The following is a 23,448-nucleotide window of genomic DNA, read 5'->3' as shown; positions in this document are numbered from 1 at the left end:
CAATCACAGAGGAGGAAACCAGGGGAGAGGCATCACGGTGGTGATCTGTGAATTATTTCCTTAACAGTGAGTGCTCGGCTATGTTGATTGACGACCGAGGTGACCTGAGATTAAAGATCTGGAGCACAGAGACTCTCTGTCATCAGCATTACCATATAAATACAATAAAAACTAACCATGATCAATTTCTTATCTACCTGTTTCCCTGTTTTGTTGCTCTCTGTTAGAACTTCTCTGATTTTTCTTCACCTCCACATTACCTTCATCTTCTTATTTAGATTCATGTAAGTTTTGATGCTGACGTTTACGATTCAGATTACACTGCCAGTGTATTAGATACACCAAACTGAAACAAATAGAGTCAAATAAGACAATAAATACCCTCATGAGGTGTTCAGTGTTGCAGGTGCTGATTCAGTTTTATGGTGATGTAGTTTGAGGTGGGGACATGAGTTTTAGTTGGGTTAAGGAGTAGGTTTGAGGATTGCCTATGGCTACTCATTATGTAAAGGATTAGGGAAATACCCTTACTTGTTGTCTTGCTGAGAGCCAGATGAGAAAGTTAATACCACTCTCAAGTCTGTACGGTAAATATGAAACATCTCTAAAAGCTTTTGTTTCCTTCATACAAAACCAGGCTTCCTGTTTCCCCTTGTTTACAAACCTTATGCTAAGATACTGTAAGATAACCAACCTCTGGCTATAGTTGCATATTTATCAGATTACAGAGAGAGAATTATCAGTCTTTGCATCCAACTCTCAGCAAGAAAGCAAATAAGAATACTTCTCAAAATGTTGAACTATTCTTTGAAATACAGGGCAGCCATATACACTCAGTTGCCAGTCCTCCAGGTGAGCATAAGGTGCCTGAAATGATATTTAACTCTGGGTTCCTCCCACAATAAAATAAGGAATTTAATTTCTGAGATTAAAAGCTAATAATGATGGCAAAATAAAAAAATGTGTCTGTTAAATCATGTTCAAACTAAACTTCTTGTGTATTTTTATTCCAATAGTTTCCTCATGGACAGAACTGTTGTATTAAAAAGGAACAGTGTGTTTTAAAAAAGAGCTCCATAAAACCACAGCAAAAGACACATGGACAACTGATTAACTATTAATCTCATGATTTTAAACTGTTCATTCAGGGGAATGCAAATTATGCTATGATTAGAAGAATGGGGCATTGTTTCAGGCAAATCAGTTTGATCAAACACTAAACAGGTTAAAGTCTGTTTTGTATTTAAATTAATGGTGATAAGCTGGAGGGGTGGGGTACAGACTACTGTAAATGAAAACACTTGAAAAATACTGATTGAACTGAAGGAGTATACTGGATATGTATATGTGGAACTGGTACACTAATGTACTTTTATTCTTATTCTAACTATTTGTAACTAATTTAGTCACTACCAAAGCAAAATATTTTCAACAATTTTCAACACATATATTTCATTAAACAACATACTTGAAGAATGTGGTAATACATCTCTCTACTGTAACTCCATCATTTGATTTAAATACAGTGGGTGCTTGCGTATTATCAAGCAATTTCAGTGACAAAATACACACAATTACCACAGTTGCCAGGAAATCTTATACACAAAAATGAAACTAATGCAGTGCAACACAACAGTCTTGTAATAAATTCTACCTTCATGAAGATTGTAATGTTTTGTTTTTGTTAAAAGATGTTATAAAGGGGCATTGAATCAACTTTATGGTCATTTTGGAGACTGCAGTTTAGTTTGGTTTAGATGACATTAAGAAAGGAGGGAATTAAATCACAATACAACCTTATGATGTTGGGGTAATGTACACCACAAACTACAGCATAAAAAAATTAACATAAAGTTGAATCAACGCTTATCTTTTAAAAAAACAAACTAACAAAAACAAAGTGAGGGATTATTGTTTTAGACTGCATTAGTTTTATTTAGGTGGCAACTGAGTGTATGTTGGTGCAGTAGTTATATAACTGATGGCAATGTCACGGAGCTCCAAAATGTAACTCAGACACCAACAACACAGAGGACTCCTGTGTAAAAAGCTTAATGTTAGTTGGTAAAATAATAAAGAATTCTGCTGATATGTTGATGGCAGTGTCTTAACATTTAATAGACGGTTTGCCATGGCCCCCAGATGATGACTCCATTGGACTTTGGGATCAATCCCTGATCATTCCTCTAGCGCCACCATGAGGTGAAATATCTTGACAACTACTACAGATATTACAAAAATCTCTACATTTTAAAACTAATGTAATTTACCTGAGCAAAGGTGAATCAAGAGAATTGGTCAAAGGTTAAATCACGTGCCAATGTAGTAGGCTATCCCTCATTGGGAATTCAATTTAGTATTTTTTTGATTTTTATTTTTTGAATGAAAAACATCTATACGTTATCAAAGTAACTGTAACAGTAATTTCTTTCTTTCTTTTTTTTCCACTTTTGCTCTTCCAGTAATATTGAACTGTGCAGCTCCCAGGTCAGCTGATGCGGGTGTGCGGATTCAGCTGCAGCTCATTGGTCGCGCTTCATTCAGACGGTCACATGCTTGTGTGTGACATACCTCGTGTATGTGTGTGTGTGTGTGTGTATGTGTGTTTAGTTTCACTTCCGCACTCCGCTGCTGTAGCCTGGTTAGCCTCTTGGATATCCACCTAGCACATTTTGAGGAAAAACACGTTTATTATCCAAGACAGAAAACCGCGCAGCTGACGACGTTTATATTTTAAACTCCTGACTACGCTTCCGTTCACTTTATTTTATCTGCATGGCAAAATAAAAGCTTTATCGCTGATAAAGTCAACCAGGAAGCAACGTTAGCGCGAGGAAGCTCACTACATCAGCAACTGGCTACATTTTTAAACATCTGTCAGCGTGTATGTCAAACTGTAACTAACAAAGAAGCTTCACCCACTCGTTCACAGGGGGAGAAGTCATGAAGGTAGGTGCATAATAACTGCTAAAAGTTACAGAGGCGTTTAACGGACTGAGTCTCCTCAGGAAAACTTATTGCCTCACGCGAACATTTTACATACTGTACACTTAGTTTAACAACTTTATTCCCAATTACACGGCAAGCATATACGCTCCATGTCCTGTCTTTCTGTCCTCACATGTCGTAGCCTTTGCCTAAAATCGTTTTTACCCCCCAAGAAATTAGCAGATATTTCCTCATAAATTAAAAATTCAGGAAGCATTCAACGAGTGCACATGTTGCTTTTAGTCGGAAGTAGAGCTGCAGCAACGAGTTAATCAAATAGTCGAAATATAGAGAATTAATCGGCAAATATTTTTGATTATCGAATAACCCTTTTATGATTTTATGCTGTTTCCTTGTCATACATGATAGTAAACCGAATATCTGTCAGTGATGCGAAGACATTACATTGGGACGTGTTAAATTATAAAGGTTATTTTTCACTATTATTGGTGATCTGATGGACAAAGTCATTAATCAATCAGATGATGAGTGATAGTGATAAAGAAAATTAGTTGCAGCCCCCGTCAGTAGGAGTATTTGTAATTTTAACTAGAGCTGAAACAATACTAGCACATTTGATAAGCTATTAATAATTTATTCATCATGCTAAATTGTCAGCTTTCAGTGGTTCAAGATGATCACATGTGATTATAGTGGAAAACAGTGAATAATGTGTAAGTTGCAGCTCTGCTTCAGGCAGTTTAACTGTTAATGATCTGAAATAGTAAGTGAGTGACGTGTATATGACTCATGGAGTATAAACTTATATCTCTAACTACATATCTAATATTATGTAAACTAATATAATATAAACTTTCTGGAAAACCAAAAATGTTTTTAATGAATAAAATAACCAGACAGGAATGCTTTTGACTTATTAAATACCTCACAAATTAAGGTGATGAAAAACCTTACATTAGCACGTGCATTAATATTATTTTCTCAGTTGACTGATTAATCAGCAGTTTCTCAAATATCAGTCTCATGTCAGTCTCACGTGACATATCCAGTCAGTTTAACATCATATATGACAAAGACAAGCAGCAAATTGTCACATTTAAGAGACTGGAACCAGCAGATATTTGGCATTTTTGACTGAGAAATGATTAACCTTGTACCAAAATAGTTTCACGTTGTTGCTCAGTTAATCCACTATTCCTTTCAGCTCTAAAAGGGATTGCTACAATAGTACCACCATATTTATACTACTATAGTGTAAATAGTATGGAATAAAATCTCTCATGGTAAACAGCTAATATCATCTCACCATGTACATTATCATGTTGTCCAACCCTAATTTCAAACAAATAGAAAATAATTATATATGGAATAAATAATTATCTTTCTTTTAAAAAAAAGACAGTGGATTAATTTTTTTTCTGTAACATGTGTTCCAGTTGTTGAGCTGTCCCAGTGGAGGGCCCCTCCTGGTGTGGACCCTGGCAGTTCAGCTGGTCCTGTGTGGGAGTGGGGTGTATGCCAGTGAGGGTACTGACAACTGTAAACTGCTCTTACATTCTGAAAAACAACAGACAGCCCTCAAACGACTAGCGCCACTCATCAACAAGAAGTAAGAAATCACTCAGCTGTTTACCTGCATATTCAGTGTCATTGATATGACATTAGATTGTTATCAATTAAATGACAAATCTCCACCAACTGAATAGATAATCCAGCCTCGATGAAGAATTTAGTTCTTTGACATTAAGTGGTGACTTTGCCTGAAATGTTATTATTTGTTTAAGTGGAATTTGTTCTCATGTTTACAGCTTTACAGTAGAGACCACGAGTGACGAGGGGAGTTACACATATTGGTTCCAGGTGTGTGGGGATGCAGGGGGCATCCCAGGAGCTGGGGTTATTCAAATCAACACCAAGGCAGAGGCAAAAAAAACAACTGTGATTGGCTCGTATAACGCAACAGAAGCCATTGGAGGAAGTAAGTCTGTGCAAAATAGAAGAATTTCACCTCAGTTTACCTGACTGTGTTTGTCTTAATGTGACATTGAGATAAACTAAGGCTGAAATAACTCTTGAGATGGGACCCACGCTTTCATACAGTGCTTTAGTTTTGTATTTTCCTGCCCTTCCAGGTGACTGGGTGATGTTGATGTACAAAAATGGAGACAAATATGAAGGACACTGCTCCAAGGAAAACAGGAGAGCCACCATTATGATCTCCTGCGACAGGAATGTGGAAATGGTAAAAGAAATACAGACGGCTTTTAAATCATCAGTTACTCCCAACTACTACTGGGCATTTAGATCATAAGAATGTACCACATTTTCTAAATCTATGTTGCCTTTTATTTACCTTTGTCTCACTCCCAGGGCAACCTGGAGGTGATTCTGGAGGAAAGGGACAAGGACCATGAGTGTTTCTACCTGTTTGAGCTGGACTCCAGCGCGGTGTGTCCAGCTGTTGAGTCCAAGCTCAGCACTGGCTCCATATTACTCATCATGTGCGTAAAGACACAAAAACACTTAATGTTGGAGCATAAAATATTATAAAGGATGAGTGATCATAAGCGTTGTCTTCTTACAGTGGGGTCTGTCTTGTTGCTGTTTACCTCATTGGCGGCTTCCTCTACCAGCGGCTGATTGTTGGAGCCAAAGGGATGGAGCAATTCCCTAATTACACCTTCTGGGTGGAGGTTGGCAACCTCTCAGCGGTAAGCTTGATAATTGACGTTAGTGAGACAGCAGGTGACGTATTTTTGTTTGCTTTTTTTTGTGTAATTTCCAAATTCATAACAAACTTCTTCCACTCTCCATTACAGGACGGGTGTGACTTTGTGTGCCGGTCAGGAAATCGAGAGGAATCCCCCGCTTACAGGGGAGTGGCCCAAGACACTTTGGAGGAAGAGCCAGAGGAGAGAGATGACCACTTACTACCTATGTGACCCCAATATGTCAGAAATGGGACAAAAATTTTCACTGTGTGACACAGTTTACTCTCTCACAGGTTAGATGAAATTGCTGCTAGACACAAGTCTGTTTTCATTTGCTGGTTTAAGTCAGGACCTGTTTTGTTGCATATTCCAGACTTGTGCCTAGGGCAACTACTGAAAAAAAGCACGTCACTTCAGAGGGCATGTTACTCACAGGGCTGACAGACTTGTCTTTTCACTAAACAATGCATTTCATGCTTGTTATTTGATGACGGGCAAATGAGTAATTAATTTAAGATCGGAAAGTGATAATAAAGAGCACCTTTTCTTCCACAGAAATCTGACAAATAAGGGAAGATTGGATTTCTACGTGATTTAAACCCAGTAACATTGCTCATCTTTTTCTGCTTAGCTAAGTATTGTTGTTTGACGTATGTGCAGGTCGCAGCAACCTGTTCTTCCTGGGGTCCTGATTGTGCACTGACAGTTGCAGGTTATAAAACGCACAAGGGCTTTTGCTTGTGTGCTCTGGCTTTAATTAGTTTATGTTTTGTTTTGAAAGTACTATGAGAATGTAAAAGCTTAATTTTAAAGACTGTGACTATGCCTACAGCATTGCTACACAAATAGGAATCACTGCAAAAACCACAGCTGGAATGAATTAGATTTTTAGTCTGGAATTTTCCTTTGCCCCCATATTATAGGGAAAAGCTTCTACGTTAATACTAATATTTCCCTAAAATGCTTAGTATCGTCAATGTCCTGACTTAAATCTGAGCTTGACAGTTGTAACTAACCATCATTCTCTTAAATTTTTGCCAGTAAGATCAACAATGCTATTAAATTCCTGTTGAACCTTCCTCATTGATGTCACTATCCAGTGAAGGGCAATTAGAGGAGATTCGTACATGAATTCTGTTATTTATCATTTAGGATTTCCAAAAGTACAATATATAGATAGAATATATATGTGTATTTTTTGAAGAATAAATGAAAATTCATTGTGAAAGATTCATAATAATGAAACCATTTAATAATGAGTGTTATAGTGGGCAAACTCTGATCTTTTTGCCTACGTAATAAAACTGACCCAGACACTAGAAGCACTGCGAGGTTCACACACCAACCTCATCGTCCATAAACTCATGTTTGACCAAATACTCAGGCTGCTTTGTGCCCGATATATTACTTCTTTACTGAGACACACAATGAAAGCACTTAATCTTCTGTAATTCTCTTGTATCAATATAATATAGCTGTAAAAATGTTATAGTTCTGAGGATATCAATAATGAGGTTTGTGATATTTTTACAAAAATCTCTTGTAATTGTTGCTAAGGACTAAAGCAGGCTTTTTGAACTTGATGGAAAAACGACGTTAGGAGGTGTCAGTGAACTAAGTTACTATATTTCTGTCAGTGTGAGCACTTGAGTTTGTTTGTTTCTCCTATTTGTTTTTTGTGTTTATTAATGTTGACATTTCTTTGCTTGGTTCAGTGAATTATATCCTGAATTATGACCTGGTGGAAATGGTTACACCTGTGGTTGTAGTGAAGTGAACTCTAGACTGATATAATGGCACGTTTGGTTTGAGGGTGACTTCAAATCACACACCTTTTTGTTTTCTGATTGCATTAAAAATAAAATACTAAACTGGTTTCTAGTTTATTCATGCCCATTGTAGTGATGAACTCAGTACACACCAAAGTGCACTCACCTTTGAAGATTTACTGGATGTAAAAAATGTTTTAATAAAAACATTACATGCACAATATACTTTATTGGTAATTTATATTTTAATTAACGTGTGATTCTTCTTGACCAAACGCCTCATCTTGGCAGATGTTTCAGGGAACAGTCACCTTTACCGGCTTCCTTGATCAGGGAAACAGAAAAGAACAATACAACAATACAAAACTAAACTATTTCCACCATTCATTGAATTGAAACATCTGCCATGAGGGGTGAGGTAATTAAAGAAAATGATGATGAAGTCTAGGCAAATCCTGGAGCTGTTCCAATGCTTCATTGTCATATGATTAAAATAAATTTCATCTCCACTAATAATTTTGCCACAGACTCAGCTTACCTCTAAGAATACATTCACATCTGGCTTCCAGCTGCACATATTTCAACCTTCTGACATTATTCCGCTCCACGCTGCCTCCCCACTATCCTCTACTGCCACCTAATGAGCTCCAGTGTGTACTGGTCAGCTTCACGTTAATCAACTACTACTCATCTGGGCAAATCTTGTTCAAAACATAGAACTTTATTTTAAATTGCATAGGGGATCCCAAATGAAATATACTACAAACTACCCAAATACAGTGGAGGACTGAAACTGCCAAAATCAAAAACAAATAAATGCATTGACAATAAAATACACAAAATACATACATGAATACATATGATAGATGTCTGACAGTCGGGATTTGTACAAAAAATGTGAGATTTTGTCAGGAAAAATTTTTCTTATGGCTACCTTAAGTTACCCCATTAGAATGAAATGTACCAATGCTAAAAGAACAAATCAGCAATGTGGTCTACAAAAGTGCAATGAGTAATTTCTCTCTTTTGAAAATAAAACTGATTTATTAATTGATTGTTTTAATATTATATCCAAAGGCAGATGTTATTTTTCTCTTCACAGAGTTACTGCACCTTATGTCAATACTCATTCTGTAAAAAATGACTACATGTTACACTATGGGAACTGAAATGTAACTGACAGGTTATCCACGCATGATTCCATAGTACCATTTTATTTATTGTTAAGTGAAAGTGATGTTATTTGTATCTGTTGTTGTTGATTTGTTGCCTTAAAATGTTTTTTTTATCAGCACACCATGTCTATTAGAGTGCCATCTATTTCTGTTTTTAGATGCAAGTAATTGATTGTAATCAGATGTTACAAGATAAGTACTGGGATTTACATGAGCCTTGTATTTCCATTATGCAGCTTTAGGCTAAATAATGATTATCTTCCTATTTGTATCATTAAATTTTCATTAAATCAGGCCAGATTTCTCTATGAGCTGTAGATGTGTGATGTAGATGAACCTTCCATTATTACATCATAGAGTCAGAATGCCGTTATTAGAGTATTCCAGCAGAAGAAACTAATGGTCTAATTGCAGTCATACAGTAAAGACACTAATCTCAACATCCTGAGAGAACAGAGGAAATAACCCCATCACTTGGAAAAGACTAGCTTTCTACAAAATGAGCACCCTACATGATTGGCTCTTGACAACCACAGGGAATCTCCTCAGATCAGTTCCTGCTGGTCTAGGACTTCCTCGTCCCAGAGGAACCCAGGTCAACTATTCAACACCTGTGCTGCCGCCAAACCAGGTCAACTCTCTGCACACAAGCTACGGCCAACCCCGTGCACACAGCTCGCTAAATGTAGTCGCTGGCAGCAGCTCAGCGGGCTCAGTCAGTCTGAGTCAACAAATTCAACAAAGGCAGCAACTGTATGCTCTAAGTTCTGTATGCAGAGATGGGGTTTATTGGAGGGTTGCTGGCAGATGGATACCTCGGCCTCCACATCTTTCCAACCCCCTCTCTCTTCCTATGGTGTATGACATCCAGCAAAGAACTTTAGACAGAGCCATACCCACTTCACCCATCGCCAGTCTGAGTCACCAGATTCAGCGCAGGCAGCAACTGCAGGCTCTAACTTCAGTATGTAGCAGGCTTACTGGCAGCATGACACATCAACCTGTCTCTATCTCTATGATGATGTTGGATGGCATCCAACAAAGGTCTCTGGATGGACTCGTACCTGGTACCTCACCATTACATGGCATCCATCGCCCATTGACTGTGTATGGCATGACACGAAAAACAGCCTCTACTCTTTATGGCATGGCATGGACACTAAGTGCTAAACTTCACAGCATGGTGCAAGCAGGACGAGATAATGTTATTCCCATGTTACAAGTGCTCATTGCTAAACTTTACCGACTGGAGCAGGCAGCTGCTGCCACCATGGTGAGGCACTGGCAAGAAATACTTGCCTCTGTGGCATTTGTTTGCTCTGAGGCTATCTTAAGCCACATGCTCTGGATGAGAATCACCACCCACAACTTTACTGACATCATTCCACTACGTGCTGAGATAGTCACTTTGCCACTGACAATATATCTCATTCATCTTTATGGTGATGCAGTTTATCAAGAATTTGTTGAGGATTTGGGAGATCTGCTTGATGAAAATGTTCGTCCAGTTGCTGCAGCACTACTCACTCCTGTCAGCATTTCAATGTGCGCTCATATACTCCCTTTTCCCCTTGTTTACCCATTTGGCAGTTTACTCCAGTTTATGGATCACATACTCACCTTGTGAGGTTAAAGCTGAAGGCTGGGTGAAAGCACCCAAACAGGAAAATGACAAAACAATAAAAACACTTATCAAACTTTGAAAAAACAGTGTGTGTTTTATTGGTATTTATAAAACTAATGCACTTTAAAAGGATCTGTAATTGTAGGTTAAACGAAGGTATTGCTTCAATTTGTCAATAAACGACCTGCTTGTCTAAAAAAATGATGAAACAACTCTTTAAAACTGTTTCAACAAAAACTGAACATCATAATCTTCATGCAGGTAAGATTTACTGCAGGACTGTTGTGTTGTACTATATTAATTTGAAATAGATGTACCTAACAATCTGACAAAATCAGTATACATTGTTTAAGGAGCTGAACTAATGTTTAAAGTCAACCAGCATAAAAGAAAAAGAAAGAAAGAAAGAAAGAAAACACTCCGGTACCGTAGGCGGACTTTCACGTTGGCTAGCTATCTGCCAATTCACACGGAGAAGAAGAAGTAGCAGTTGCAGAGGAAGACAACGAAGAAGAAGAGGAGGAGGATCTGTGAGGGGCGGGGTTTTGTTGGAGGCAAAAACCCTAAAAAGGGGCTGTCGTTGTGTGCAGTTAAAACCAAGATCGGAATAGATACTTGATTGCATTTCTCTGTGATAAGGACAGAAATATCCCGGAGAGGTAAACACATAAGCACGCCGAAAGTCACGAGACGTTGATTTGTTGCAGTGGTGAGAGCCATAAAGATGCTAGCTCTCTGCCTGCTAGCACTGCTAGTCGGTTAGCCTGTGTTAAACTAACGCTGCATGTTTTATACCAGTAACCGTTAGTGCTAGCAACAAACTAACGCCTCTTCTACTTTCACATAACACTTCTGCACTCTGTCGTTTTTGTCGTCCGGTTACAAACGTTAGTATATTTAAATTATGGCATGTCAGACTTGTGTTTAGGGATAGCTAACTAGCAATGTCCATTGTAGTTAGCCACAGCTGGCTAGCTTTTTTCTTAATTGGTGCCTTTGAGCTCCTCCATGTTGCTCTTTCTCTCGTAATCATCTATCATGTTGACAACTGGCCTGGTAATGAAAATACCACAGCTCTCCAGCTCGATACAATTGGTGGTCAAACTGTGGCGGGGATAACGTCTGCCAAGCTCATAAGTAGTTACACCTCTGTGCAAGGGAGTAGCAGGCTCTTACTCATGGGCCCTCTGCAAGAATAACTCCAGGCACTTCTGTTTATATAAAACAATTCCAGTACTGGAAACTTCGGGGGAGTAATTCAGTAGTGGGATTTTAGAGGTTTCACTAGGTATCACCCCATTTGAGCCAGAGGTGAGTCATTTGAAACCTACTCATTCGACAGAGTTTGTTTTTTTAAGAACTATTGCTGTAACAATAATCATTTGAGCTTTCATATCTAAATTCATTTGAACTTGTTATTTATATTTTTAAATTATTTTTAGTGTTTGGGCCCAGTGACTGGTATTAAATTACATGTCTACATGCTAAAACATTTAGTTAATGCAGAAGATAGAAGTATTTATTCCATGTACAGCGCATGTATTCTGTTATAACTGCTTTTTGTTTTTAGCAGCAAACATGGATGCAGGTGAAGACCAAAACACCGGCACCAACAATGGAAATCCTCAGACAAGTGGGAACTCCCGTGCACCTCAGATAGCCCACATGTCCCTATATGAGCGACAGGCTGTGCAGGTGAGCGTTTTGTGTGGATAAAATAATACATAGATGTGACAAAAAGACTACTATTTGATATGTTTTGTGGATAATGATCTTTACATATAAACACTTTTAGTCCAGATTAGTCTGTTTATGTGTGTGTTTGTGTTTGTGTTTGTTTAGGCTCTCCAAGCACTACAGAGACAGCCAAATGCAGCTCAGTACTTCCAGCAGCTCATGCTGCAGCAGCAGATCAATAGTGCCCAACTCCATAACTTGGCCGCTGTGCAACAGGTAACCGTAGCTATGACAGGCAAATGCAGGAACCAGAGAAGTATGGTAGAAGCATCACACCATCCATTTAATTTCTCTCTTTAAAACCAGGCCACCCTTGCGGCTAGTCGCCAGTCCAATACCCCGAGTAACAGCATGTCCCAGGCGCCCACCACTGTAAGTTTTTATTTCAGTTATTTTGGGATGATTAGTTACACAGCCAGTTTATGAAAGCAGTAAGAAGTTTAGATAAAAATGTAAATTTCTGTTCCTCTCAGGTCAACCTAAGCACCACATCAGCAGGAGGGACAATGACTAATCCCCGGCCTCACGGCCCAGCCACCTCTGCAACGACTCCAACTCTCAATCAGTCAGTGTTGCTGGGCGGAAACTCAGCAGGACAGGGACAGATGTATCTTAGGGTGAGTTAAAAATGATCATGCGCTGTGTCCATTGTTTGGCAATAATCTGTTAAATATATGCATGTTGTAGTCTGTGTATATGCATGTTGTAGTCTGTGTCACCAATTCTTTTTACATAATAATTTAACTTTTATTCTGTTTGTGTGAAATCCTGTCGATTTGGTGTTCTAAAGTTCGGGTCGCTTTGGGTACCGATGATACCGTATTATCTCTTGTAATGTAGCTATTAAAAATTTGCACTAAGCTATTACCACCAAAATTGATGGCACACCATCAAGTATTCACTGTCGTTAAGAAGTCATTCACTGAAATATTTGGTGTATACTGCACTGACCATTTGCCCTGTTTATCACGTAGGTCAACCGCTCTCTCAGGACTCCGCTTGCTTCTCAGCTCATCTTCATGCCTGGTGGTACAGCAACAGCTACTGTAGCAACAGTTGCCCAGACACAGCCTCAGCCTCAGCCTCAGCCGCAGCAGCAGCAGCAGCAGCAACAACAACAACAGCAACAGCAACAGCATGAAGTTGCTCCTACCACTACCAGTGCCCAGTCTGACAATGATCAGGTTTGAGTACCAGTACCTACCTGTAACATAAAGTCTGAGCTACTTAAAGTGATACAGTCTTAAAATGTTGACATCTTTCAGTTTACTTGGACAACACCCACTACTCCTGCAACCTTTCTCAAATGCATTTCACCACAACCCACTCCTTTCTTTTTCCCCCAGGTGCAGAATCTGGCCCTACACTGCGCTTCCACTCCCAGAGCAGTTGCTGTCAAGTCTGAGCTTCCAGAGAGGAAAGATGCTGCCAGCTTTCCTCTCGGTCAGCAGCAACAGACCTTCCCCCAGGCAGCTCAGCAACAGCAAGTACAGCCACAACAGCAGCAACAAATGGCCAAAGCCAACTTCACTCAGCAGTCCACCACCAACACTATGACTGTAAAAACTGGAAACCAGGCCATGACTGTTACTCCTGCTGCTTCTGTAGCTCCCTCCTCCACCTCTTCTACAGCACTCCCTCTCTCCCAACTCCTTCTGTCCCCCTCTGCTGCCCCTGTGATCTTGGTGCCCACCTCCAATGTTCCTACCTCCACCCAGGGCTACCCCATTGGCTCAGTGGCCCCGAAACCCAATGTCAACACGCAGACTCTGGTGGTGCAGCCACTACAACAGGCCAGCACTACTGCAGACAAAGGCCCTGTGCCTATCCAACCCAAGACAGCTCAGGGACACCGTTTACCTGTGCAGCTGCCTCCTAGACACCCACCTCCCATTCTCCCAGCACCACCCAGCCAGGCCGCCACTGGGGGACACAACCCTCCCCACATCCCTGTGCAGCTCGTGGGAGCCAGGCAGGGCTTAACAGGAAACACACAGGCTGTGGCCCTGGCACAGGCTCGAAGCAGCACAGCCCAGGAAAATGCAGCTGGTGGGAATGTTAATGCAGTCTCTAACAACAGTGCTATGGTAAGATCAACCATGAAAAGGTTGTACTTAGTGACGCTGACGGTGGTTTGGTTAGGTGTCTGTAAGAATGCTAACACTTTCCACTGCTTTTTTGTCACACATCAGCAGACAAAGCCTGCCATTGGCTCTTTGAAGAGAAAATCTGACTGTGACGCACCAAATGAGATGTTGACAGAATCTTCAGACTCTGCACCAATGAAAGATTCTGCTCCTCCCTTATCCCCTGCCCCTACAAAGGACTCAGGTATGTCAGTTTGCCCTTTCCAAATCAAGCATTAATTATTAGTTGCGATACTTGAAAACTCACTCTGTTCCCTGTTCGTTTCGATCTTCACCCTAGCTCCTCCTGCAGCTGCTGCATTCTCATCTCCTCCCACCCTGTCCTTACCTCTGCCCTTGTCAAGAGTCGGGCATGGGGACAAGGACAGAGCGCCTGTTCCCCAGGCAGTGGTCAAACCTCAAGTTCTCACCCACCTCATAGAGGGTTTTGTTATCCAGGAGGGAGCTGAACCCTTCCCCGTACGGGCATCATGCCATGAAAACACACATTTTATACTCTGTCAGATCTTAAATTTGAATAACACTGGCTATGTATTTGTGAGAGAATTCCTTACTGTGAGGCTTTTGTTTAATGTGACAGGTTGCTGGACTCCTCAAAGACAGAGATTTTGCTCTGGTCGGCCGCTCGGAAAATGGGCCTCCGTGTAAGTGGAGAAAAAAAATCTTAATGATTGAGTATGATACAGTAAACCTGTTTGTATGGTAAATAGTTGTATCCTTTCCTTTTCCTCTCTAGTGTTGAAGTGTGAATACTGTGGAAGCCTCGCTCCAGCCAGCCAGTTCAGAGGATCAAAGAGGTTCTGTTCAAATACCTGTGCTAAGAGGTAGGATTTCCACTAACATCCTCAAGCTTCCCTTTGCAGCATCATTCCTAACTTTGTTTAGTTTTTTGTGCTGTCTTACAAAAAGTAAGCTAAAAACTCAACAAGCTTCAGTTTGGGCAAAGTATTTAATGAAGAAGAAAGAGATTACAGGTTTTCATTCCAACCAACAACTGTACCCAGTGATGCTGCAGTGATTACACACATTGTGCACATCAGTCAGTGCTCGGTTGTAGTGAAAATCCAAATGTCCTCCTGACTGTGCTCCTGGATCCACAGGTATAATGTAAGTTGCAGCCAGCACTTCAAGACAAGCAGAGGGAGAAGTGGTGCAGGGCTCACATCACCTCCAGCACCCACTGAGAGCGCTGCCAGGCGCCGGGGCCCCTCTCGCAGGAACAGCTCTAATATCGCCTGTAATAAAATGTCAAACAGGCATCTACCTGTCAAAGTAAGTTTAGTTTAGTTGAGAAGATAAGGCTGGCAATATTCTGTATTTTTTCTAATGTCAACAAATCCCATGAAAAAAAAACAAATAGTAATAAATTGATCGTACAGTGCCCACTGTTTTAGGAAATTAGTTAACCTTTTTTTTTAAAATTAAATTTTGTATTTGTGACTCATCTTTATAAACATTTAAATATTTGGTAAGAACAAATTGGCTTGACTTGACCCCAGTGCCACAGGTCATCCACAACATATTGGATGGATTTACAGCTTGTGACTATATTTCCAGCAAATTCAGCGTGCACTCTAAAGTTTTATTGTTCCCTTTGTATCTGACTTTCCGCTCTTTTGTGAGCAGTGTCACTCTGAATCCAGTCGCTCGGAGGATGTGTCCAGCGATGGGGAAGAAGAGGAGGAGGAGGATTCTCCTTCACTTTCCCCAAGCTCTTCACACTCCTGCTCCAGAGCTGACCACAGCGCTCCTCAGTCTGACAGCTCAGCTCCCGGTAGCCTCCCACTGGAGGGTGCTAACTTTCTCTCAGCGACTCCTGCTCAGTGGAGTGTGGAAGAAGTCTGCAGGTTTATCTCTTCACTTCAAGGTGGGTGTTGAGTGATTAGAGAGCAGTTTTGTGAGCCTGAGCCATGTATCCTTGTCTCTGTTTTTGTACTAGTTGAATCATCTTGTCTCTGTTGTGCTCAGGTTGTGAAGAGCTGGCTGCCCAGTTTCTCTCACAGGAAATAGATGGGCAGGCTCTGCTGCTTCTGCGAGAGGACCATCTCATCTCCACCATGAATATCAAGCTGGGTCCTGCTCTCAAGATATGTGCCTCCATTAACAGCCTGCGTGAGTGAGTGATGAAAGTGAGTGATACCAGTGGTGCCATTTTCTCATTGATGATTTCTCACTGGAATCGATACCTGGACTTGCTCCCTTATTAGTAAGAAGTCAAAACCTAAGACTGAGATCTCCAGGGACAGTGAGGATATTTTTTGTTTTTTTTGCAAAATAATGGTGCTCCATCAATCATATGGAGATGGACCGTTTACTTTCTGGACGTTGAATGTGCAAAAAACAGGTATGCATACTGTTATGTATGAGTGGTGAGCATGGACAGTCTGAAATAACCATGTCAGTAGGGTTTGTCACTTTTTTTCTGTCACTGTGAGTAGAGACCTTTTGTATGTATACTATACGCCAGCCTGCAGTAATTGGTGCTAGGTCTTCAAGCTAGGACAGTTCACCTGTTGGGTTAAAAAAAAAGAAAAGGAAGAAATGTTGCCTTCTTGCTGTATTTCAAATGGTGCTTTAACTTTAGTGATATGATTTCTGATGTCAACAACAGTCACTTCATTTAAACGTTTCAGTCTTTTAGTAGTTATTTACGTATATTTACCATAGATGTTCAACCCAGGCTCCAATCACATTGAGCAAAGGACACTCTAAAAGCCTGGTGTTTTGATTAGTTCATTTTACCCGTTATTAAAAATTTAGTTTTGTATCTTTTCCATTTTGTACTACAATCAAAATTATTTTTTCATGGATACGATATAGTTGTAGTAGCTTTAATCAACCTAACTACCTGAAAATAGGTATTCCTCATGGTTTGCTCTCTGAAGGGCTGAGTGGAAGTGCTCTGTGTACATGTATGCAGTACTACCAATAAACAATACCTGTTACTGGAAGAGATTTTGAATGCTTTTACTACACCCATGACATCCAAAGAAAAGGTCATTCAAGGCCTTGTGATGATGATTTATTAAAATGTAAACAGTTTAGCTCATAGATGTCTGTCCACATAAACTGAGCTCATAGACAAAAAAGTGTAGTAATGTCGTGATTGCATTGATATGTCCTTCATTTCCACAGCTCTGTCTAATATAGAATCATATAAAAATGTAGTAATAACATATATTACATCTTTTAATATACATTGGCTTCAGTTTGTAAACATTTGTAAACCATCATATATTTACAGTGTTGACAGTGTGCAGCAGCTGTACATTGGTCAAGTTTACATATCTTACATTCTACTACTACAATATCACTGGTTGTATTTTCCCTGCAAATGAGGTCTGAGATTAAAATGCATGGTTCCCAAAGGTGAATACGTTATTTAACCTAATGACCTAACCTCCCTTTTAATGCATCAACCTGAAGTATGAGAAAATGTGACAAAATAAAGGAATAATTTCAGTGCACAAAGCACTTATTGCACCTGAAAGACCTGTGTTAGAAAAGTGCACCACTGGGGTATTGGAGAATAGTGCAGTTTATTTTGCTGGCACGGGCAGTGGTCAGAAAACAGTGTAGCTATTGGTTTCCCCATATCCCGCTTCCTGCAGGTACTGCTCAATGTTAACTGCCCCAGACGCTTTGAGGACTTTGTCGGAGGCACTCTTCTCCCCTGAGAGGAGCTTTCGGCTCACGTCAGCCAGGGAGGGTCGATCCTGATCCTTCCACTGGCAGCAACCTTTAATGATGGAGTACCTGAGAGAGAGAGGAAACAGTGTGAACTTAAGAGCACATTTGTTAATGAGAGAAGTTGTGCAGTCAGTGAATTGCTTCGGGTTTGGTGTGTGTGTGTTATCTGGATGCTCACAGCGTGTTGGAGCAGTTGGAAGGTTTCTTCAGACTTTTCCCTCGCTGATGAAACTGCAGAAGCTCATTAACTGAGATCTCTGCAAATGGAGCTTCACCTGGAGAGAAAATGGTAAATGTAGTAGGTAAGAGTGGGACAGATGGGCATATTTGTTGGCTAATCCAGCAAATAAATACCTTATAGATTCAGATACTTTACCACATTGATGTAAAAAAAAATCACTATTGATATGAAGTAGTTCTGTTTATTGATCTTCTACATTGCCTAGAATTGACTAATGCAACCAGAGATTCTGCAGTAAAGAAGACCATTATTGATAATCTGTTTTCTCCAAAGTTACGGTTGAACTTACCCAGTGCTGCCATTTCATACAGTAAGATGCCAAATGACCAGCTAGACAGGGAAACACAAAGGCAAATAATGATTAGTCTTTATTATACTCCTAACAATAAATATTTCACAGAGAAGTTAGCAGCAACTTTTAAGAAGTTATTATGAGGTAAATAAAGAACTCACATGTCACTGCTCTGACTGGGAGACTTCCTGGCTAACACCTCTGGTGCCTGCCATTTCTTCATGCTGGGATCATCTCTCTGAGTGGCTCCCTGGTTCTTCCTTGTGTACACTCCATGCAGACCCCAAAGTTTGGCCGTGAACTCCTTGCTGACCAGGACGTTGCGGGCGCGAATGTTTCCATGGAGAAGGTCTTTGCTGTGAAGGAACTCCTGATTAAGCAACAAGACAAGACCATTTCAGGATTAAAACAGACACGTTCTGTGCAGGTGATTTAAAACACATAAAATAGATGTAGTAAAGTTGTCCTGAAGCCTTGCATTTTTGTGAAGACAGCGTATTGGTACTGCTGGAACAGTCAGACAGATTTAAAGCAGGGAAATTCTGTCTATAAGTCAGTGCTGAGGGTCAGGACTGAGTCCATTTTGAATGTCAAAAATGTGGTCTAAAGAAGGTGAGGACATATGGTAATTATTAGCATACTAACCAGGGCTGAGGCCACCTGTTTGGCCATGGTAAATATTCGTCTCTCTGTCATCTCACAGGGAGGGTCCACTTGTTCCTGAAAAAGCAAACACAAAAAAAAGTTATACTTTTTTACTTCATTCAGATGGATTTATGTTTGAGTTAACTTGGAGTAGTGTACCCTCTGTAAAAAATGTCTCACACTTCTTACCTGTCTGCATCTCCACAGGAAGCTGAGCAGGTCTCTGTTCTCCAGCTCCTCCACGACTGTCACCAGAGGAGCTCGCAGGGAGACCACACCGAGAAGCTCTGGCAGGAATGGATGGGGTCCGAGCTGGGCCAGGAAGGATGCAAAACCCAGGAAATTGTGTCTTTCTGTGGCATCAGCGGAGTCTGTAGACGGTAAAAATGACAAGGAGAGTGAAAAAGAGACACTGCAGCTACAGAACTCAGAGGAGAAATTCATTAAATTCAGAGCAAGTTTAACCATCTCACCATTTAGCACCCGCAGAATCACATTCCTGTTTTCCATACGGGCCCTGTAGAGGGACACAGTGGAGTCGGAGCGCAGGGAGAAGGCAGTGGGGAGAGGGGTGACCAGGTTGAAGGATTCCGGCAACCTCTGACGGGGCAACTCCCTGGGCTGGACAATGGGAGTGAAACTAGGCTTGAAGGGCTGCGGTGGGGTGTTGGGCGGAAGGTAGGGTGTGCTCACAGACATGGAAAGGTTTTTGGATGAGTAGGTGTTTGGGGGGTGGAAGGTGGAGTAGGAGCTGGGCATGTCCAGAGCGATGCTTTCATGCTCCAGGACATTGATACCTGGTGGAGCTATGGACAGAGAGTTAAGGGAGAGATAGAGAATAATTATTATTACAAAGAAGAATTTACATAAGAACAGGTAAATTGAACTATTAGTCTTTGTATAGTGTTTAAACAAAGTATTGATCCCAAATTAAAGTAAATTATATAAATCAGTGGACACTAAAACTTTGTTTAGAACAAGTGCTGCTGAACATCTCTTTGCTGTTCTGCAGTTTCAGATATAAAACCAAAGGCAGGATGATCTACTTTTTCCTTAAATGTATAATTGATTGATTGATTGTACAAACAATCACTTAATTGAAGGGATTGATTTCAAGAATATAGATATGCTGTAAATTTAAAAAAGCAGTTTTAAAGCAGACTTTTAGTCCACCTTTTTTGCCTTGATTAGAAGTATATGACATTTCATAAATAATTTATACCACACTATAATGTAGTTGTGTGCAACAGTGTTTTACTATATTGTCATTAACCACCATGCGTGCATGTCTATATATATGCATTAACCTGTGGCCCTCTATTTATGGTGGTTATAGTTGATAACACACACTTTAATAGACACATATCTGCTCACCACTGCATTATAGTGCATCAAACTATACAATTTTTGAAATATAGTCCTAATACATGCTAAACAGTGTTGCAGAATCTCAGTAAAAATGTGAATGTCCTGCAGCAGCAAACAACAAATAAAATGTTGCCACAGAACAATATAATATCTGTCAGTGAGAGCCTAATAGAAACAAGGAAGTGATTATGTTTGCAATTTTAGTTTGACTTATTTACATGAAATTTTATAGAATAACATGTGAAAGCAAACACTGTCTAAATGTGGGTGAAAATTAAAAGAAAATATCACTTTTAAAAGATTTTGTGCTGCATGAAACTATTGAAACGTCGAATCTGATCACTGCTTTCAAGCCAACTGTACATATCTCACTACAGCTCCACTTGAATTAAATCAGTTTTATATGGTTTTATTTATTTTAACCTCCACTAACTAACTACCACAACTGCTCCAGTGTCTTACCATCAATTCCATGCAGCACTCTCCTGGAGGCTGAGTTTGAGGCCTGCGGACGGATCCGATCGACTTTCTCTGGACAAAAGCGCAGCAGTAAAATGAAGACCAGTGTGACCAGGAAGCTGGCCAGCAGCAAGACGGGCACTATGATCACCTCCTGCTCATAGACACGGATCTCTGTAAACAGGAACAGACGCGAGGAGGAAGCGTCAGTCTTTATGATCACTCAGCAAACTGATCTCAGAGCGGGATACATGTTTGTACAGTATGTGCTGGTATGTTTTTTGATCTGTCAACCATTAGGCCTCCAAAGGTCAGACCAGACTAGTTTTGCTGATAAAACTCACCACAGATTGTATCTCCATGTTTGCAGTGGAAGTCTGCGTCTGATAATGAAGACATCCTGTTGAATACAAAACTTCATATTTAGCAGGTTTCCAGTATTTCTGTATGCTTAGAGCTGTGGCTTCAGGATATTTTCTTTTTACAAAAACCATTCAAGTCTTTGTTGTGGGGAAACAAAAAGATGAACGTGATTAAAAACCAACAGGTAAAGTGACAGTGCCAGTTCTGAACCCTGTTTTGCCTCTGTGGCTGGTTCTGCGAATAGTAACATGACTCTAACCAGGTAACCAGTATGAGAAGGTGTCTGGGCGAACATGTAACTGAGACCTGGAACTTCAGCTGCTCTATCACAGTCTCTGCGGCATGCAGACAACATTTTCTTCCTGGTTATCAGAAAGAAAAAAAAACCTCTCTGTCAACATCTTTTTTATAACACAGAACCTTCTCAAAACCTGTGAACAGAAAAAACTGTTTTATCTCTAACTGAGTCATCTTTCTGCTGTGTTTCTGACTTCACAGCTGACTTAGATGCAGTGAATAGGAACACAAGTGACACTGCAGTCCCACAGGGAAACACTTGACATGATCATCCTTTTACGTCAGATCCAAGCAGTCTGAACCTGTTCATCAGCATTTTTTTGACACATTAATGTCCCTGTTGTATTACACACCCAAAGGGCAAACATAAATGAGAAAGATGGCACCTGCTCGCACGTTCAAACCTATGAAAAAAGTCACAGAAAGACTTAACCTGGAGCGAGATACACAATTAAAGCTTCTGTTAAATTAACATCAAGCATAAACAGCAGCTCACTCTGCCTCTGAGGGACCTTCACAATATATTACATGTCTTAAAAAAACAGATTGACAGTGTAAGAGAGGAGACTTGCCGTGAACAAGTTCCTACCTGAGCTCTTTTTGTTGTCTCTTATATCCCAAAGAAAATGTTAGATCCTCTTATTCCAGGCTCATGTTTTCCTCCTTCACACAGTAACGCACTTTTCATTCATCCTCCCGGGTGAATGTGGAGTCTGGGTTCAGCTGTGCTGCTCAGCTCTTCATTGTCTTGTTTTTCTCAGGCGATGTGTCAGGCTCAGGGGATCAGTGCGCTGTTCTCTGTTTGTCTACCTTCCACCTTTAGTGTTTTCTTAACTCCACCCTCCTCACCTGCTCCTTATCCCACTCCTCCTCTATTTACCTCTTCCTTTTTCCTCCTCTTTCTTTGTCCCTCTCAGTTCAAGTGGTGATCCACCAGGCTGATATCAGGTGCATGATGATCGTCAGTTGTGCCCTGCCTTTCTTACAGTTAGCTCCACCACACTCTGTAATTTGCTTTTTCATTTGAAGGCAACATGTCAGCTACTTCGAGCCGTGCCTTTCTCCTCTTTGTTTGGGGAAACTGGTCCTGCCGCTCTTTGTTATTTTTTAGTACCTCCAGCCTTTTGTTAAGCATGTTTGGCCCTCATTGCTTGGGAACTCGTATGACAAGCTCAGCAGTCTCTGGAGTATTTAGTCAGCAGTGAATTTATTTCCAAGTACAGGTATAAAAAATACACAGATAACCCTACAGCTTAAATTACAAGTAAAAACAGAAGTACCAGCTCTCCTGTAAATACCTTAATATAAGTTTCTTGGTATAAAGGGAAGAACACGTGTACAACGCTAGAGATCAGTCTGAATTATGCATGCAGAATTATCTCCACACATGTAATAAATTATTTTTCCGCAACCCTTTTTATGTAAGTTGTCTAAGTAGAGAGATATCCAACACTCAACAACAATAAGGACAGATATGGAGAGCAAAGTATCAGTGACAGGATGGTACTGGTTATGTTATGATGTGTGTGCACTTTATGAATGCATATTTTTTATATACAGCCTTCGATGCAGATGCAATAATATGTGTAATAAAAACTGGAAAAAGCACAACTAAAGTAAAGAGGCATGAAACACTTCTCAACCATTTTAGATTTAAATCTTTTTCACCAGAATTGACCACTTCCATGCATCATTCATCTGTTTTTTATGTTGGGACACATATGATGTAACATTTTAAATTAATTTCATAACAAATTTTTAATCCACCTATTTATTCTCTATTCCCACATCCTGTTTAGTATTGCAGCAGCTGAAGTGTCTCCCAGCTCACACTGGGAAAGAGGGAGGTTACACCCTGGACAAGTTGTCAGTCTACCACAAAGTAAACAGAGATGGAAAACCACACACACACACACACACACACACACACACTAACATTCATACCAATGGTTTCCAATAAACCTAACATGTGTTTGGACAG

At 40.3% G+C, this 23,448-nt stretch overlaps 3 protein-coding genes across 5 annotated transcripts; 2 read left to right on the top strand and 1 right to left on the bottom strand.

Annotated features, from left to right (window-relative positions):
• Positions 1–2,601: 2,601 nt before the first annotated feature.
• m6pr (mannose-6-phosphate receptor (cation dependent)) lies at positions 2,602–7,536 on the top strand. The gene is made up of 7 exons (XM_018682701.2): positions 2,602–2,949; positions 4,386–4,558; positions 4,758–4,927; positions 5,082–5,191; positions 5,320–5,450; positions 5,534–5,660; positions 5,769–7,536. The coding sequence occupies exons 1-7, from the start codon at positions 2,944–2,946 to the stop codon at positions 5,889–5,891; spliced, it is 840 nt and encodes a 279-aa protein (XP_018538217.1). The 5' UTR covers positions 2,602–2,943; the 3' UTR covers positions 5,892–7,536.
• A 3,184-nt stretch (positions 7,537–10,720) lies between these two features.
• Positions 10,721–17,063, top strand: phc1 (polyhomeotic homolog 1). 3 transcript variants are annotated; one of them, XM_018682703.2, is made up of 14 exons: positions 10,721–10,887; positions 11,802–11,923; positions 12,071–12,181; positions 12,272–12,337; positions 12,439–12,582; positions 12,940–13,149; positions 13,312–14,052; positions 14,158–14,296; positions 14,393–14,571; positions 14,693–14,756; positions 14,849–14,936; positions 15,213–15,384; positions 15,739–15,979; positions 16,081–17,063. In XM_018682703.2, exons 2-14 carry the CDS (start codon positions 11,807–11,809, stop codon positions 16,230–16,232), a joined length of 2,424 nt encoding a protein of 807 aa, XP_018538219.1. In that variant the 5' UTR covers positions 10,721–10,887; positions 11,802–11,806; the 3' UTR covers positions 16,233–17,063. The 3 variants fall into 3 exon arrangements, with proteins under 3 accessions (XP_018538219.1, XP_018538222.1, XP_018538218.1); XM_018682706.2 differs by having other exon boundaries at positions 10,724–10,887; positions 11,799–11,923; positions 14,161–14,296; XM_018682702.2 differs by having other exon boundaries at positions 10,724–10,887; positions 11,799–11,923.
• Positions 17,064–17,118: 55 nt separating this feature from the next.
• On the bottom strand, positions 17,119–22,519 carry styk1b (serine/threonine/tyrosine kinase 1b). The gene is made up of 10 exons (XM_018682707.2): positions 22,057–22,519; positions 21,152–21,207; positions 20,811–20,981; positions 19,454–19,786; positions 19,170–19,351; positions 18,981–19,055; positions 18,497–18,705; positions 18,333–18,373; positions 17,981–18,077; positions 17,119–17,868 (listed from the first exon to the last, which is right to left on the bottom strand). Exons 2-10 carry the CDS (start codon positions 21,204–21,206, stop codon positions 17,676–17,678), a joined length of 1,356 nt encoding a protein of 451 aa, XP_018538223.1. The 5' UTR covers position 21,207; positions 22,057–22,519; the 3' UTR covers positions 17,119–17,675.
• Positions 22,520–23,448: the final 929 nt, after the last annotated feature.

Source organism: Lates calcarifer, linkage group LG15 (genome assembly GCF_001640805.2).
Source record: "Lates calcarifer isolate ASB-BC8 linkage group LG15, TLL_Latcal_v3, whole genome shotgun sequence".
In the NCBI taxonomy this organism is placed as follows: domain Eukaryota; kingdom Metazoa; phylum Chordata; class Actinopteri; family Centropomidae; genus Lates; species Lates calcarifer.
Note: the sequence above shows the minus strand (reverse complement) of the source record. Positions and strands in the feature narration are given on the sequence as shown.

Bases quoted from the DNA above. Each gene is read 5' to 3' on its own strand.
- m6pr (XM_018682701.2), top strand. The intron at 4,559-4,757 runs GTAAGAAATCAC...TCATGTTTACAG, and splicing joins GCGCCACTCATCAACAAGAA to CTTTACAGTAGAGACCACGA. The intron at 5,661-5,768 runs GTAAGCTTGATA...TCTCCATTACAG, and splicing joins AGGTTGGCAACCTCTCAGCG to GACGGGTGTGACTTTGTGTG.
- phc1 (XM_018682703.2), top strand. From the start codon at position 11,807: ATGGATGCAGGTGAAGACCAAAACACCGGCACCAACAATGGAAATCCT. The intron at 14,297-14,392 runs GTATGTCAGTTT...TCTTCACCCTAG, and splicing joins TGCCCCTACAAAGGACTCAG to CTCCTCCTGCAGCTGCTGCA. The intron at 14,572-14,692 runs GTACGGGCATCA...TTAATGTGACAG, and splicing joins AGGGAGCTGAACCCTTCCCC to GTTGCTGGACTCCTCAAAGA.
- styk1b (XM_018682707.2), bottom strand. From the start codon at position 21,206: ATGTCTTCATTATCAGACGCAGACTTCCACTGCAAACATGGAGATACA. The intron at 18,078-18,332 runs GTAAGTTCAACC...TTTTCTCTCCAG, and splicing joins GTATGAAATGGCAGCACTGG to GTGAAGCTCCATTTGCAGAG. The intron at 17,869-17,980 runs GTGAGCATCCAG...TCTCTCTCTCAG, and splicing joins TCCAACTGCTCCAACACGCT to GTACTCCATCATTAAAGGTT.